Consider the following 19,068-nt stretch of genomic DNA (forward strand, 5'->3'; position numbering starts at 1 on the left):
AGGGGAGCCACACACCCATTTTTTAAGAAAGATCATATCTTCTGTTTTTTTTAACATTTTCTTTTCTAAAACACACATTCTTTCAAAGATGTGAAGAGCAGAAATAGAAACGCTGTTACATATGAAAGTTTCAACGGATTTGCTGCCAGCAGCTTTTCTTTATAGTGTTCCTCTTACCTACAGTATGTGTTGGCACTGGCAGGTAGCCCTAATTCGTTAGTAGCCAAATTATTTTTGTCCCTAAAGTACGAGAAATCTCCATAGCACATGAATGAGACATGGTTTACTAGTTTACACACATTTTTATAACTACAAGAAACCAAAACTCATTCACAAATGCTTTCATTTCAGTAAAGAGAAGGGCCACAGAACACCAGAGATACCCACATGGAATTCCTGGTCCTCCTTCTCCAGGAGAGAATGAAGAGAAAAAAAAAAATCTTTTTAACTCCAATAAAGAAGTTTGATCCTTATTGCAAGAAAAATAAACAGCTTTCTGTTCAACACACTCCACATTTCATTTCAGTCAAAACATTTCAGTGCAAGGAATTAAGAAAAAAACGTCATTTAGTCATAAACCTAAAAGTCTCCAGATAAAAATTCATCCCGGCACAGTAGGTTTAGACACTGGTGCTCAATAACTAGCATCTTCATATTACATGATCACCAGACACATTACACACTGCTGCTCCACCTTCACTAAGTTATAGAGAAAAATAGTAAAGAGAAATAAGCAACACTTAAAAATACATAACACCAGTGATGATTCAGCCCCAGCAAAAAAGAAAAAAAAAATCTCTGAATTTTCAAGGCAAGACAAAAGCAAATGTATTAATTCTAAAGAGCCAAGTGACTGAAATGTTAGATGAAAGAAAGAGATTTGAAATACAATGAGCCAAGATCGAGTTTGAATTGATTTAAGGTTCAACATTGATTTCAAATGTCTATGAACATCTACAAGCTTTTGTTTTTAATTTTCCTTCTGTCATGTTTTATGAGCAAAGTGTCCTTAAACTACCTTGTAATAGATTAATTACTTTCAAGCTGGGTGACAAAAGGGCATAATGACCGGAAAATGATACAAAAGAAACAGAAAACGCATGTTAACAAGTTTATCAACAAACCTGGGTAATTCTCATGAAGTACAGATTAAGGTTCAGTGGTTCCAAACTGGCAGCATTCAAATTGGGTTCATATTTGGGTTTTTTGTTTTGTTTGTTTTTTTAAACCACCTGTCCTAAAACGACATTGTTTATGCTAATTATCTTTGTTTATGCCACAATTCTGTTTGTTTACTACATTCTTTTAAAATACCATATCCCTATAAACAGTTCTCACCAGAATTCTTCTAAATCTTGTTTCGGTCTGGTCCTTCTCGGCAGCCCAATGAGCAGAATGCAGCTCTACAATGAAGGCGCAAGAGCTGGAAACAACTTTGTCTCTGACTCCTCAGGCTGGCAAAGGCAGGGAGTACTGCTGAGGTTTTACTCTCAGGCTCCAAGGGAAAAGGATACTGAATGTAGAGAAATGTAACACCCCCCTATTGGACAAGCAGAACCATACGCCACAGTATCTCCAGAGGAGATGTATGAACTCTCAATTAGTAAGTAAAGAGAAGAATAGCTAACACCAAAGGAAAGGGATGATAACATCCAAGCTGCAAAAGAAGACATAGAAGTCCAAAAGGATAAAAAGGTCTTCTCTGGAACCATCATCAGTTCCTGATGAACATGAATGTAGATGAAGCATCCTTTGAAAGTATACCCAAATAAATACACGATGTTCACTTGAGCAACACAAGATCTGTCTTTATATATATTTTTGCTACTCTAGCAATACCCCTTGATCATGTTCATCTACACAGCATTTGAATTTTACATGTCAGAGAAATGATGATGAAAATGAAGGTAGGAAAGAATGAAGGAAGGAAGAAAAAACTTTGCAAGCTTTTAGTCCACTTCTTGTTCAACAATTTTTTTTTTTCCTTCAGGAAGAAGACACTTCATGATTTTGTGAAATCTCTGAACATCCTTTTATCTAACTGCCATCACCTGAATCAGAGACCTGGCATACTGAAACTGTATGTGACTTAGTACAAGAGACAAACTTAGATTGATTTATTTCCCATGCTATTGGTTAACCTCATTGAAATTACAAATGAGTAACAAATTATGAAAGAAAACAAAACCCATCAGTTATACTTATTTAACTAATCTATAAAGAGGGTGGCATTCAGACTACATAATGCACATCTGCATTATACAATATACTCATTAGGTGGCTGAAGAATTGATAGTGGAAGGAACAGACAATAAAAATCAGACTTCACCCATGAATGTAATTTTGCTTTCTAAATGCACTATGAATGAAATCCATATGAAAGAGCTTTCAACTCTATGGAGGAGTAATGTTCCTAAGAATCAGAATAGTTCTTATTTTCTGACTCTCTCGTCTCCAATGCATATACAGATTTTAGATAAAAGCTCCTCAAGAACAGGTAAACAGTTCAACATATGCTTACCATACTTAAGAAACATCAGAATGCACCAAGAAGTAAAGTAATCATAATATTCACGCATTTCTTTTTCTATCAAACCTGCTAAACACTGAGCAACACACAATGCAACCTGTCATTTAACCCTTAATTGTTCTTGATAATCAGTCAGGTTCCCTGCCAAGTCCTCAGGACAGTGCTCTAGTGTGTGTGTGACACAAGTGTGGTTTATGAACTACTTCATAGAAGCTCCATTCCAAGCCAAGGTCTTAGCCCAGCTTGCAAATTATTGAGATGGTAATTAAAATCTATAATAAGTTATAGGCACTTTTTCCTCTAAAAGGCAATAGTAAAATGATCAAAGACAAATATCAGAACATCCTCAAAATATATTATCAAACTCTCAGGTTTACAATTGCCATTAGGTGACAATTTGGACATATAACTTTCCTTTGATTCACACCTAGAGGTCATCTGCAAAGCTGAATTACTCATCACTCATGAGCACAATGGTTTAAGAAAATGTTTCTAATTAAGCAGCATAAATGTCTCGGTAATAAATATTTTATTGGTATGGTCAAACTTTAGGTAATTAAAATACTAATAATGTCAGAGATATCCTTGCAGCCAATCAGTAGTAGTTTTTAGTGCAATTTTGCAAATTAGTTTTTTATAGAACCTAGGGTGCATTACTTTCTTCAGAAAACCACTTAAAAGTTTTCTAATCAGAAAAAAATTATTTTAGTTAGTATGACCACAAATAAATATGATGGTAGTATGAAGTATATAAGTTAATTTTTATTGGAGAAGGTTTTACTCTTCAATATCTAGAAAATAGGTTGCCTATTATCTGTACCCGTTTTGAGAGAAGCAAACAAATAGAAGATACTATAAGGTTAATTTGCTTCAGCTTACTACCTTCAATCCCAACTTTTTTCCCTTTTAGACATTATCAGACTGTCTTCTCAAGTAATCATTTTACTTGCTTTTTAATTAAGTCTCTAAGATGAAGCAATTAGAAAGTGTAACAAGTAGATCAGTCATAAACCTAAAATTATAATCAAATAGGAAAGCAGATACAATGCTATTGATAAACTAACAAAAATGGCTATTTTTCATTCATTAGTTCAAACTAATATTGAAATTTAAGGCAAATATTTTAAATATTTTCATTCTACAAATGTCAAGAAATAGGTATATTTCAAAGGAAAAACCTTAAGTCACAATTTTTCATTATTTTCTTTCAGTTAATTCATAAACTCATTGAGTTCTTTAGGAGATTTTTAATTCAAATATTCCATGCAATGATGCTGTTACTAACATTTAGACCATGTTGCCATTTATTTTTCTCTAAATAACAAGGTGTGAAAGACTTTTTTTTTGCAAATAATTCTTCATAAAATACTTTGCCTATTCATCTGCCACTTGAGAATTTTGTTTTCATAATCAATTATGACAGGAATGATTGAAAATAAAAGTACAATATTTCAAGTTTTCTACTTTTCAGAATCTACTGTTACATGGGCTCTGCCTCCTGAATAGTTTTTAACAGACAATGAAACTCTTACTACTTCTTAACCATTTAACCACTGTTTATTAGTGAGAGAGTTTTAACCATGTTTATTTTTACAGCTAAAAATACAGATGTATAGAAATCTAAATCTGATTTTTGATCTTTACAATTAAGTTTTGAATATTTCTTAAAGTTTCAAATAGTCCACAGGTTGGAAAGAATAACAGAGGATGGAGAATACCAATGAAATAAGGAATAAACGATCATGTAAAACTTCTACAATACCTGAGCCCCAGCAACTTACTTAAGTCCTCTATACCAGTTCTATTTCATAAAGAAATTTAGAAGTCTTCTTTTCAGATTCCTAAGTTTGAGTGAAAACTCATCTATGGCAGGTGAGCAAATAGAATAAAAATTAACAGACAGTAGAAATAACCTACGTATTCAATGAAAGTTGCAAACAGATGAAAAGGCAAAAAAAAAAAAAAAAAAAACACAATTCTATGTGATAGTGTAATTGCATCATATGAACCTCTTTTGAAAAAATAAATATTCAATATTGTGTCTGCATGATATACTCTGTGAGTGACTGTAGATACACTCACCGTACAAATTCAGTGTAAACAAATAGTAATGGTTTACTGAGGTTTTTTGTATGTATTACCAATTACAACCACAGGGGAAATTATTAAGAAATTTTACATTGTATGACATTTGTCAAAATTATTTTAGCTACTAATATTTCCAAATATGATATTCATACTAATAAACCTATTGATTATCACTTGCTTATTTAATTATCCAGTTAGAAAAGCATGCCTCTGGGTGACAAAAAAGAGAGAGAGAGAAAGACAGAGAGAGAGAGAAAGAAATTAATTCTCACCAGGAGGAAAATATTAAGAGATTTGAACATCAGAATACGAAAGGGAAAAGTTTAGTTTAAAAAGAGATAATTGAAAAAATACAAATAAAGTTCACAGCAGGAAGCTTGCTTATGTGGAGAAATAAGCTAAAGCCTGTTAATATGTAACTACCTTTTTATAAGAACAATCTGTTAACAGGCTTACAAATCAGATTCAGACTTTTATTTTCAAAAAGTATAATTAGAATTAAGGAAAATTATCATTTAAGTGCTACTCTGTGCATGCTAGAAAACTTACTGTGTTAAATTAACAAATTGCTACATTAGGCAATAGTATGTTCCAATGTGAACAACTTCACTATCTACATAGGAAATAAGGCTATATTTGTAAATAAAGGCTAACTAAAGAGTTAATATAGAGAACTTTGAAAAAATAATTCTAAACTGTTAAGAAAGCTCAATTATTCACTGAACTTATTGAGTAAGGATGCACCTTGTAATTAAAAATAAAGAGGAAATGAGAGAAAGACTGTATTAAAGTATGCATATTGGCTATTTTACTTTTTTCTCTGATCTGATACTGGCTTCTCGAATATGTGGCCATGTCCAAGGGTTATTTTATTCTGAATACTCTTTTTCCCTTCCACTGCTTCACTTCTAGAATGTTTTAATCTTTGTCCTTTCTTTTTTCGTCTTTTCATATCAAATTCAGTCGTTTGAGCGATGAACAGCTTGACTTAGCATATTTTTAACCAGCTGGTCTAGCACCTAGCTTGCATTGCATAGTCAGATACAACAAATGTTTATACAGAAGGTAGCTTTCATGAAAATGAAAAAAAGCCTGGGTATCATGCATCCTGGCTTTTTTTAGCTTTTTTTTTTAATTCACCATACAGAATACAAAGTTTGAATTCTTTTTAATGGCAAACAAAAATCTATTTATAGTTCAAAAAATGAACTTATGCTGGGATAAGAACTCAAATTTAAAAATTGCAGTGTGTACTTATAGGAACATGAAGAGGGCTAAAATTCTTTCAAAGCCCTGCTTCACTTGCAACACCATCAAATGGAAGGATATTGCACATATTTCTCTAAATAGGAACAACTTAATTACAAATACACTGATTATCATCATAGCCAAAGGAAAAAAAAACATAGTAACCAAATTGACTTGAGACAGCTAGCACAAAAAGTGGCCACTAAAACTCAGAAAGGGAGCAGCCCCAATGCCCCCCTTTTTTACACACCCCCCTTGACACTCAAGTGTAATCTACTAATATATACTGGGATATTAAATTTTCTTTGGAAAAAAAATCTCTGCTCTCTTATATCAACAAAAGGTCATGTGCTCTACTGAGCAGCTTCCAAAGTTTTACGGAAGGATCAAATAGGAACTTATAAGCCTCCGTTTTAACCACCACTAAAACCTTCTGTCACCCCAGAAATTACAGGAGACAGGGATGCTGGAAAACCGTAACACTCTGCACAAAAGCATTTTTAAAATGTGTAGAAAGGGACAGAAAAATATCAATGAATGTAAAAAGTAGAGAGTTGAATGAGGAAGAGAGAAGCGTGAGTGGGGGAGAAAGATGCTTAATGTTCATTTAATTTCCTGTTATAGGACGCAACCTAAAAACATTAGCAGAAATCTCTCGGAGACTTTGGAGATCAGTTCAGTTTGCTCCCCGCAACCACAACAAAAATCTGCTATCAAGATTTCAGGAGCCTTAGCTAAAGCATATTTTGGGGGAGTATCTTCCAATTGATTCAGAGACTACTGTAAAATGGGAGAGTTGCACTTCAATATATTAGGGGGGGAAAAAAAAACTGTACTCACCTTTCAAACTCCTGAGGTAAATCAGGGTCAGTAAGCATGCTGGAAAAGCACAATTTCCCTTTGTCACAGCAGCCACCTATGATCGTCTCCAACTGAACCTGTCAAGTGAGTCCAAACCTTCTAAACCAATTGATTCTCTCTCTTCCTCCCTCTCTCTCTCTCTCTCTCTCTCTCTCTCAGTCTCTCTCTCTGTAGCTCTCTCTCCCCCCCTTCCCCCCTTCCCTCCTCTCTCTCTCTCTCTCTCTCTCTCTCTCTCTCTCTCTCTCTCTCTCTCTCTCTCTCTCTCTCTCTCTCCTAGGACTCCTTGACCAGTCTCTTAAAGGGGTAGCGCACTTCCAGCAGCGGGGTCTGACCGCTCCCCCCTCAGCTGAGCCGCACGCTCTGGCTGCAAGGCACTAGACAACCTCAGGGTGCCTGTCCTTTCCTTTTAATTCTCTCTTCCAGACATTCCCAATGTGAGAAGTCAACTCATTTAACATGTCTCCCATACTCTCTCTCCTCCAAATAATAAAAGTCTCTCTCTCTCTCTCTCTCTCTCTCTCTCTCTCTCTCTCATACATACACACATATACACACACACAAAGTATGATTTTGTGATTTCGTAAAATGCACTGGCTGATTAAGAAGTCTGTATAATAACGGAACCCGAATCAAATTGCACTTATTAACTAATTAAGCAAAAGATTAGATATTTAATAATAGCATTTTTACACAAAGAATTATTATTCCTTCTCACCCCTTTCTAGGCTCTCTCGGAGCACACACGGAAACAAGCACGAATACACGCGCGCTCACACACACACACACACACACACACTTACTCACACACAACAATCAGGCATTGTTCTGAGGGAAGAAAAGCAACTTTGACAGATTGAAATATAGCAGAGGCCCCTTCAAGGAAACCTGTAAACAACTTGTCACTCACTCTGTCGGTCTCACTGTTAGCTCGTGCTTTCCACAAAGTGGTGCGAATGTCCTGGCAACCCAACCAAAGTTTCTTCAGCTCCAAACTCCATAAAACAAGACGTGCGATGTGGAGGGGAATAGGTATCCACATGCCAAAATAATACACACAGGCGAGCAAAAAATCCAAACCAAACCAAAAAACACAAATGGAAAGATAGTACTGACCAACTCTCCCGTGGGGGACGGATGGGGAGGTCAGGGGTAGGAAGTGCTCCCCTGGCTGTGGGTCTCTTTAATTTCCTCTGCCCAGGCAGCCACAGATAACAAGGTGGACAAACTGTGGCTTTACAGATCCTAAGCTGGCTGGCAAGGCACAGACTCCATAGCAGTTCCAATTATCTAGATAAAAATCTGGCAGGCGAGGAAGGTAATCAGGTAATGTACCTTTGACATGAAATGACAGAGGCACATACACACAGAGAGAGGCACTTACACAGACAAGCATGCAGAGATGGTGGCTGCCCCGCACCGCAGCATCTGGTCAGGGAGTAAGCACACACTCACCAACATGAGATAGTGTGCATTCTTCACACACACACACACACACACACACACACACACTCAGTCACTCACACACGCTCTCCACTCCTACTGGGAGGGTTCATTCTGCACAAAAGGCTACATTACAGAGCCCGCCCCAATAAGGGAAAGAGAGGAAAAAAAAGCCTTCCATTGTTGAGAGGGCAGGTCAGTTGATTAGATTTTCTGTGGAGAATTCCACGAGGAAATTCCCTTCAAAGCCGAAGTGATTAACTGGGGGCTATTCTGGAAATGGAGCAGACAATAGCTCAATAGTCTGCACAGCCAATGTCCAGGCTGGCACTGAACTCACTTAAAAAAAAAAAATAAAAGCCAGACTCCCTGTTCTTTTCCACACATCCCCCCCACCCCCTCCACTCCTTCCAACTTCCCCTCCCAATTCCTTTTATTTTGCAGCTGGACAACATTAAGGGCCTTTAAAACCACAAGGGTTGACCCCACAGCAGTTTGATTAGGTCCTACTTTTTTTTTTCCTCTGGCGACAGGCAGACAGTAAGTTTACTTTTTGAGACATACACAATGACACACCGTACACACATTCAGAACAGAGAAATCAATTATTAACTTTCTCATACTAATAAATGTATTCTTCCTTCAAAGCTTATAAATTTTTGGACGAAGTTGATGATAACTTAGTAATGAGGTTCATCATTCACAAGATGGCCTAAAATTATATGTATGTACACTAGGAAATCAACGTGGAGTGAGATTTCAGCATGTCACTATGGAGTTAAGACACTAACAAAACACAGAATTATGACCCACCCTGAAAAAGCTGTTAACAAGGGATGTGGCAAAAATGACTTGATGCTGACATGATTTTAATTTTTAGCAGTTAGGGAAGGGGGGAAGGGATATTACTCACTATTTTTTCTTGTAGTTAGCATCATTTTTTTTTTATTACGGCAACAACTTATTTCTACATAGAAAAATAAGAAAATGGTTGAACCTGTTTTAAATATCTATTTTTTTAGCCCTTAAGGGACAAGTAATCTAATGCACTGTATTTGATAATATATAGAAAAATTATATTGTTCCTCTATTGTTAATCTTGGTTATGGGAAATGGAGTATAGTAGCTACAGAGCTAAATGCAGTTTAAAATTATTTATTTTTTTCTAATTAGGCAATCTTGTTTCATCTTGTAGCAATAGAAAAAAATGAAAGAAGAGGAAGGGTAAGTTACAGGGAGCCATAGGGGATGGAGTCAGGAAGAGGAGGAGGCAGGGAGGAGAGGAGAAGGAAGAGCACAAGGAGGAGACATAGTGGCAGCATAAAGATAGAAACAAAGATAATGGCCATAAGGCAGGATGCTGAGATCCGTATGGTCCCAGCTGCTGTCTTGCTACAGCTACTACCTCTGGTTATTTCTCTGAAACTCTAATTCAGAAGGTCACCAGAGCAGGTAAGAAAAGGTGTAAGTATTTGAGACCAAAGATAATATAAAGGAAAGATGCCCATCTCATAATCTTCTTTCTCTTTGTTTTAAATATATATATATATATATATATATATATATATATATATATATATATATTTGTATATGTATGCATTATATACATACATATACAAACACATATATAATCTTTGAAATATATGTGCTTAATATGTGTATATATACATATAAACATATCAAATAAACACAAAGAATATATAGGAAAATGTGAAATGATTTGAAAGTTAGTTTTAGATCTCAGCATGTTCTATAAACATTCCTATAGCCATACAAAAACAAATTATTTCATGTACAATCATCTAGATAAAGAGTTAAGATAGACTAAGAACTAGACAGAAAATTCATTCAATGTAATATGACAATACTAGTAATGATAATTTGTAATAATGTAACCCAAAACTCATAAGGAACTTGATGCACATAAATTAGCTCATGGATCTCACATAGTATAGGTTAGGGGTAGATGTGCACAACCCTAACTTACACTGAGTTCAAATATAGGCAAAAGAAATTTAAAGCCACATGACTGTTTAGTAGCTCATTTGTTGAAGCCAGATCTCCCCATCACCTGTTTTATTTGTGACAGTATAATACAGAAGAAACTCATCCTGCAGAATGTAGAGTTGGAAAAGTCCCAAGATAGTACTCTCTTTTTACATGACCTATAAAGACTTTCAGGTAACTTATTAAAAATTAAATTTCATAAAATATTGTGGTCACTAAGTTAAAACCATATTTAATAATTGAATGAAATACACATTTAAATATATGCCTCTCTGGAAAGCAAGTTTTCTTTCATTTGAAGAATACAAAGCAAATTAGCATTTCTGTCAGATTAGAATGTCAGCAAAAGGAAAGATAGTTCTAAAATATTTTGGTTAAAAACTGACCCTAGTTATTTTATGAAATGTTCTAATTAATCCAACATTTAATATTAGATTATTTTTACTTATAAATCATCTTTTGATTTTGTATTAAATATTAAAATGTTTAAATAGTTCATGTCTATCACATAATATGTGTTAAATAAATCTTTAATTCTTTATCAGTTATCTGAAAAACTTAAGATTTTCAACTGATTACATATCTCTTATTCTTTACATCAGCACTAACATCACAGGGTGATGTATGCTATACTATCCTAAGTAGGATTATACAAAATTTCATAATATATGTGAATTGAGACATTCTTTAGCATTGTATTAAATGCTTACCAATTTGTTAAGGGCTATGTACTTAAGACTCATTCTAGAAAATTTTGCAATGTGTGTCATTATTATTAACTAATAAAGTAAAATTCCAAGTTAATTGTTTAGTGTCCAAGACTTCCAATGTAAATATTTTAGGTGAAGTTAAAACCAAAATAAATATAAAAATGAACAGTAGGAGGGATGAAAACTTACCTGAACAACACTTAAGATGGTATGATATATATATATATATATATATATATATATATATATATATATATATATATATTCTACAAATACAAATATATGAGAACAAACACATCTTCAGAGGCGACAAAGCATGGAAAACAATAGAAACTCCATGACAGTTTTATATTTAATGAGTCTCTTTGCTACTGCTACAGCAGTAATATAGAAAATGGAATGAACCTGGAAAAGTGTGCTTTTAGAACTCATGTTGTTTCCATTACAAATGTAAGAACAAGAGTCACATAGGCAAAGGAAATATTATATATGCTAGAGAACACTGCTGGGGAATTCTCAGAGAGAAAACAGGAAATTTTAAGATCATAAACAAATGATTTCTAAATTTACCCCCTTTTAAAGTATCATTTTAAGCAAGCATTTCTAATATGTCTTTCCTCATTTTAAAAGGACATATTTTATTCTGTTGGTTTAGGACAGAATTGTTAAATATCTACTGCTTTAATAACTGAAATTAATTGATTTATAGTCATAGGTACAGATTACACTTTACTATTTGATTATATTCCTACCATCCAGCTAGTTTTCATACTTTATGAAAATTGGAAGGCTATTTTTGAGAAATAAAACTTTTAGTACTACAATCATGATGAATTTAAGGCATATCTATGTCAGACAATACTATAATTATATTGATAAGCTGACATAAGAGGCATTAAAAATGTATTTTTTTTCCTGGATGTTTTACTTTGGTTTTAAAGTTCACCCAAAAAGGTGGGGAGTGGAGACAAAGAGAGAGAGAGAGAGAGAGAGGAGAGAGAGAGAGAGAGAGAGAGAGAGAGAGAGAGAGAGAGAGAGAAGAGAAAGGGGAAAAGAAACTTCTAGCTGAAGTACATCTGTCATCTGTGAACCATTCACAGCATACCCAAGGAGCTCATCATTTACCCACTAACATATCATATGTAGCCAAAAACAGTGAGTTGGAGAAGACAAGTCTTGTAATATTGGAGTGCTTCAGAAAAACACATAAGAAATTCAATAGTCTATCTTCTTTTTTAATGACCTAACATTCAATCATCTGTAACACATCCTTGCCAGAGAATTGATATAAAATAGCCGACAAATTCAAAGTTTTTCTACTTTCATGCTATTTCTGTATTGTTTTGTTTTTTTTTTGTTTTAAACATGAAAAGGAACTGCCTTCATATTACATATCTGAAGAAAGTATTCTTCATGAACACTTTTACCTTGAAAACTCCAATCTTATCCTTCTCTCTAAGAGATGGTGTTGTTTCCAGCAATTGTTTCCACTGTTTGATCTTATTACCTTCTTCTAGAGAATAACTTTAAATAATATAAAAATTGAGAGTCTTTGTTTTTTGAGGGGACTTTTTTCACCTATAAGAAACACTTAAATTATAGTATTTCACTTGGCAGTCAAAATAACTATTTGAGATTTGTAGCCATTTTATCCCAATTACAAACGGGGAGATCCCAAAACTAATAAGTACAGAGATGGAGAATACCAAAGTTACACCATCTCTCCTAAAAGATATTAAAAGGTGACACATGTTAATGTCTCAGAAATACAACATAATATATGAAAATTCTAATAAGTACGTTTAATGCTAACCAAATGTCCAAACTTTGTAAACAAAGTTACCTTGACCAATGACTTTACCATTCTTGCAAATGTCTTGATATAAAAGATGGCTATTTATACAATAGTTAAAAATAGTATTTTCATCTTGTATGGTGATAATAAATACCAGGGTTAGTATTATCCTTCTTCTACTTTGGTTTTCCTATTAAGAATAATTTATAAGGATTGTCCTTCCTATTACATTTCTAATTTCTGGAATTCCAGGAAAAATACAGGGGCTGATTTTCTAGTTCCCATGCAACTATTCTGCAATGGAATTTCACATATTTCAGGTGAAAGTTGTCAATTAGGAAAATAAGAACAACTGAATTTATGCTTGCTTTAGATTTTTACTCAATATGCAATTATTTCTCCTTTTGACAGAGTGATGGGTAATGGTTGTTATTTGATGAGGATGAAAAGAACATGAACAAATCAGAAGGCTTCTAAGAGTGAAGAATTCATATAAACCATGAGAATAGATGCTATTTACACAGAACCTTATTTATTTGTTTGTTTGTTTGTTTATTCACATTTCGGCACTAGGGATTTAACCCAGGGGCATTGTAACACTGAGTCACTCTAGACCTTTTTTAAAATTTTTTTTTGGTTTTTTGTTTGTTTGTTTGTTTGTTTTAATTTTGAGACAGGATCTTGCTAAATTGCTTAGGGCCTTGCTGAGTTACTGAGGCTGGCTTTGAACTTGTGACCCTCAGGCCTTAGCCTCCAGAACCACTGGGATTACAGGCTTACACCACTGGGGACCATACCTTTAAAAAGTGCTGATGTACTCCAAACTTCCTATATAGTAATTTTCAACCTAGAAAGAAACTCAAGAAGCATATTTCACTGATATTTTACCTAGAATTAGCCACAAAGTAAGCTATGATGCTATTTCATTGCTAGAAATTGGTGTAGTTCTTACTTATTAGATAATGTCTGCAAAATACCTTGAATTTAATGTGTACACATTATTCAGAAACGTTTTTCCACCATAAATATGCATAATATTTCTTTATGTTAACTAATCTGTACAGAAATGGAAGCTAATACTGATTAAAACAGGAAAACATTTGAAGAATTATGTTCAATAATTATATTCAATTTTTAGTTGATTACACTTATCTGTTCTCTATATTCTCCTTTGATTGTAAACAAAATGAACAACAGATAAAGATCACTCACAGTCATGAGAATGTTACCCATTGACAATGTTGGGTTTACGTAGACCTGGAATAGTACTGGGAAAATGCATGGCTATGCAGAGAGTTCAGAGGCCTATGTTCAAAGAGAGCCCTTTTCCTGTCTCGCTAATGACCTGGTCCTGCTCAATTCTAATAATTTAGGGATATGATTTCCAAGGTCTCTCTCAACTCTAAACTCTCCTGTAATTTCCTCTTTTGGAAATCATTTTTTTTTAATTGCCAAAATAAAATTTCTTATCCCTCTCAGTTTCATCCAATGTATTTATTTTGTCTTAAAACTTTTAAGACTGTTCGGAGCAGTTGATCATTTATTTTGACCCTCTAGCATATGGCATAACTCTAAAATCACATATCAATAAAAGAGTCAGGAAAATACAATTTTAACTAACTAAAGATAGCTAGTTCAATTTAGCTAAAAATGACCAGGAAAATTTAATTGGTCACAAAAAATGATGCTTTTTTCCAAAGAACTAATTTCATGACTTAAAAGTGTATTTGTGATTCTGAAAAAACTTTGTACTTAAATTTTCAAGTTCATTATTTTAATTTTCTATGATAAGTACAATTATATTTATTATATTATCTTATTGGGAGAATACTTAAATGCAGTTTCTTACTATAATGAATACTTTACATCACTGATTGAACAGCTATTGGCATGTGGGGAATATAAATACAAAGGATTCTACCTTTATCCAAAAATTCAAGACATCAAATGAAAAATTAACAGGCAAACTAACAGGTTGTAATGTGAGAAATTCTCAAAGGCATACTGGGTTCAAGAAAACCTGGTTTTTAAAAGAATTCTATGGACACTCTGAAAATCTACTACCAAATACACAGCTAACATTTTTTTATTTTTCATGTTACTGCTAACAAAAATGAATTACTGCAGAACTTGGAAAATAATTCAGACTATATACAAGATGAAAAAAGAAAGAAAAGAGACATTACCAAGCAAATGCATTAATTTAATTACTCAACAGGCATTTATAGAACCATTATAACTGTTTTCAAAACCAACCATAAATATATTAAAATTTTAATTTTTAAACTGCCTACTTTCAAAAATAGGGGAAAAAAAGGTAAATTAATATTAGTAAATTGCCCTGAAGTTGAGGAACTATGTAGGTGTCAAATGGCATATTTCTCTTAAAAAAAAAAAAAACAAACAAACACTAATTGATTTTAAAGAAATCATGGATCTGAAATCAGAAATACTTATTTCTAAAGCTTTCATAAAGCCTAGTGATAGACTAAAAGACTCTAAGCATTTGTAAGATATGTCGACATTCTAAATATCTTATGAAAACAAAATCATATATTAAATGTCATGAATGTTCTTCCTTTATTGAGAAACCAACTTCTTATTTATCCAGTCTTAAAAGCTGGGCAATTACTCTTGATGCTAATGAACAAATAACTTAGAGAATATTGTTCTTATACTGAGTGTATACTCTGAAAAATTTTATGCATACTCTGAGAAACAAAAAGTTATTGATATACTTAAAGTTTTACTAAGCATCTTTCCTGGGCAGAGCAAAAGTAACTTTTAATCTAGACTTATGACTAGTGTAGACATAGACATTTTTGCCAATTTCATAAACAACAACAAAGTCATCACTAACTAAATAAACTAAAACTCAACAATTTTCACAGAGACTAATTTTTCTAGTTTTTCTCAACAAGTTTAAAGGAAAGTATGGGGGGGATACCTGGTTTCTGATTCCATAGCTAACATGAATCAGAATGGAAATTTGAACCCAGGTCTTTTGGTAACAAACCTAGTGACTATTCCACTATGCAAGAGAACTACTCTCAAAGTCTATCTACAGTATAAGAGAGATTGATAAAAGTATACATTGTGAAACAAAATTCTGTTGAGAGTTAAAGTTTCAAAAAAATTATTTCAAAATGAAATGACCAATTTCTGAACTTTTAAGAATTTAGAATTAGCTTTTATGTACTTAATAAATCATGTATTAGAGAATAAATTGAAAAAACTCCCAGAAGTAAAATGAGAATTTAGAACTACAGTAGGAAACAAAGGTAGTATGTATAAATCAATAGTTTTCATATATAAGTCAAAGTTCTTAAGACTTAACGGGAGAAAGAGCCAATTAGCATTAGTGACAAAAAAAATAAATTCACTCATACAGAAAACCTATCTGAAGAAATCTTTAAAATACAGAAAGACATACCAAGTTCCTGGATAGATACCATCACATCAATATAATAAAAATGTGAATTATTCCTAATATATACATATAATAAGTTAAAAATTAAAATATCAGCATATGTTTAAAGTATTAGAAACACTGATTCAAAAAAAAATGAATAAGATAATCAGAAAAACTCTGAAAAAAAGAAGAAGAATGGTCAATTTAATAGAAAGTAGAACTAAACATAGAGTCTCATTGATTAAAACAATGTAGCATCAAATAAATTGAAAAACCAATGGAAAAGAAAAGGAGGTGGGTGAATGATACAGGTGGCATTCAACTAATGCTTTTGGAGTACCTCATGACCAATAGGAATAGGAATATGAATTCCAAATGGAACAAAGATCTAAATGTAGAAAACAAAATCATACATTTTCAGAAAGAAACATGAACAAACAAATATAATTTGGAGAAATTCTTACTAGCAATGGATTGAAATTCAGAAGCCATAAAGCAAAAAATAAACTCAGAATTATAAGCGCCACAAACTTCTGAACAAAAACAAAATCACCAAAAAACTCAAAAGAAATGCAACAACTACAATAACCAAGGAAAGAGCTATTTTCCATTATAAGTAAAGAGCTCTTTGAAATCAATGAAAAAAAAAAAAAAAAAACCCACCAACCCCATAGCAAAAGAGGCAAATAATACAAATTGTCCAAAGCAAAGGAAAGGCTTGGTAAACAAATAAAGAACCTCAGCATCTTTCATTATAATAAAAATGCAATTGTCTACTACAAGGTGATAATAATATATTAATCTATCCGAGTGGCAAAAAAATAAAATCTTTGATGAACATTTTATTAGACAACATCACTCATTTGTAAATAATTAGTTCTGCCCCTTAGAATGTTTTCCTGCCAATGAAGTTTGCCTCCTACCCTACTGACTTTGCCCTAGACGTGTTATTTTCTTTGGTCAATGCAATATGGAACTTTCTAAACTCATATTTGATTTCACTAGTTGCTTTTTTTGTTTTGTTTTGTTTTTGCCCTCCACCATGAAAACAGCATTCCCCAGGTAGAGGCTAGTTCATCAGCCTAGGTCCCAGAATGAGAAAACACTTGGAGCCAAATGGAACCTAGCCCACTCCAATCAAGCCAACATGCAACTGACCCACAGCCAACCCAGAAACCTCATGTAACATATGCATGAAAAAAAATTATAATCCACAGAGAGAGCAGGGTTGTTTGTTAACACAGCAAAAGCTTACAAACACGTACAGTCTGTTTGTGACTTATGGAAGAGGCACTCTCATATATTACTAGAAGAAATGTATATTGATACAAGCCTTATGGACAGCAATTTGGAAATAGCCAACAAAATTACAAATGCAATTTCATTTCTGGTAATTTATGTCAGAAATATGCTTTCACATGTGCAGAATTTTATATATTCAAAGTGAATCACTATACAACAGCCTGTAATATCAAAGGATTGGTAACCACCCAAAGGTCCAATAATTAAAATAAAACAACTCCATGGAATACTATACAGCTGTACACTTATAAATTTATTTTTAAAGGTTAAATATAAATTAGTCAAATAATCCAACAAAGATATAATTAAACTAAGTAGGCCTTAGTGGTTGTCTATCAACTTTATACAGAATTTCTCAAATTCAGACAGCAAACCTAGACAGATATGCTTTCAGAGGCCTGTGAGTAATTACATATTCTTTTTGTCATTAAAATTAATTTAACTGCTAGAAATTCCAAAATTTCCACTCATGATGATATACCTCAATTTAAATATTTGCATAAAATACGTTTCAGAAATAAATGTTTAACTGAAATTTATAGACCCAGTAAATACATTCTTGAGTGTATATATATATATATATATATATATATATATATAAATATATATATATATATATATATATAAATTTTAGGATATAAGTCAAATTTTAGGAATAATTGGTATTTGTAAACTGAAATTCTTCAATACGTGTTCTGGCCTGGTTTGCTTACACAGCCTTATCTCTCCCTACATATCATGAACTTCCTGTACAATGCATTGGTAGAGTTGTGGTACAAGGCTTATATCTGCTTCCATCCATGATTATATATGAACTATACATTACTCCTGGGATATCTTCCATGTCCTCTTCCCCCAATTTGATCAGGCTAATTTCTACCCATTCTCAAAGATTTGTAATGTATCAGTCCCTACTGGATTCCTATCATTCTTATTCCATAATACCTAGTAGATCATAAACTCACCTCACTTGACTTTATGCTCTATAAAGATGGATGCTTGTCTTTCATTGTATTTTTAAGACAATTTAAGGCATTGAAATACCACGGCATTCTCTAACTAAAGAAAAAGTCAGAGGACACTGGGTCTCTAAGCTCCAATATTATTAGCTAATTTTATAATATCTCCCCACCTTCAATTTTACATCTAAGTTAAATATTACTTCCTCAATGAAGCACAGTCTAGATGGGGATTAATATGAAAAAATAATGAGAGTTGGAGGGCCAAGCTGCAGAGGCAATAGTGCTATTATTAACAGAAATTTGGAAGTTAGAACATTTGGATGGGTAGAGTGATGAGCTGTGTGGAATCCGACATAATGGTACACCTCTTAGAGGTTGCTAACTTAGTGATTGAAATGTTACATTGAAGTGTGTAAAATATAGAAAAAGTAGATTTTGATTTTATAAGTATAAAAGGCTATGTGACAAGGTGAATAAAATACTACACTGGAAAGGATAAAGTTTCAGGAAAGTATAAACATCAAGAGTTAAAGAATAAAAAGGCCTACTTAAAACGCCATTGATTTTGGCAAGTATTCACTGGTGAGAGATAACTCTTAAAAGACCAGGAGAACAGTGTTCATCTCAGGCAAAATGGAGCCATAAATTCTACAGCCCTCTCTGACCACACTCAGTCAACACACACATACACACTTGCAAAAGTTCCATTGCTT

The 19,068-nt window shown here is 33.3% G+C and overlaps 1 protein-coding gene across 29 annotated transcripts in view; it reads right to left on the reverse strand.

Annotated features, from left to right (window-relative positions):
• The window catches only part of Sox5 (SRY-box transcription factor 5), a 983,564-nt gene that overhangs the window by 386,275 nt on the left and 578,221 nt on the right, over positions 1 to 19,068 (reverse strand). For 2 of the 29 annotated variants that reach the window (XM_058576216.1, XM_058576195.1), the window contains exon 1: positions 8,109 to 8,480. The exons of 20 other annotated variants lie outside the window; for them this stretch is intronic. In XM_058576216.1, coding sequence (XP_058432199.1) covers positions 8,109 to 8,185 — 77 coding nt within the window. In that variant the 5' untranslated portion in view covers positions 8,186 to 8,480. Of the gene's footprint in view, positions 1 to 1,338; positions 3,591 to 6,706; positions 6,911 to 7,634; positions 8,064 to 8,108; positions 8,482 to 19,068 lie in introns of those variants that run through there. 7 more of the 29 variants (XM_046435879.2, XM_046435868.2, XM_058576199.1 and 4 more) reach the window with 6 other exon arrangements.

Source organism: Marmota monax, unplaced genomic scaffold (genome assembly GCF_021218885.2).
Source record: "Marmota monax isolate L192 unplaced genomic scaffold, Marmota_monax_Labrador192_F-V1.1 WCK01_AAM20220418_F8-fsc00012, whole genome shotgun sequence".
NCBI classification, from domain to species: Eukaryota; Metazoa; Chordata; class Mammalia; order Rodentia; family Sciuridae; genus Marmota; species Marmota monax.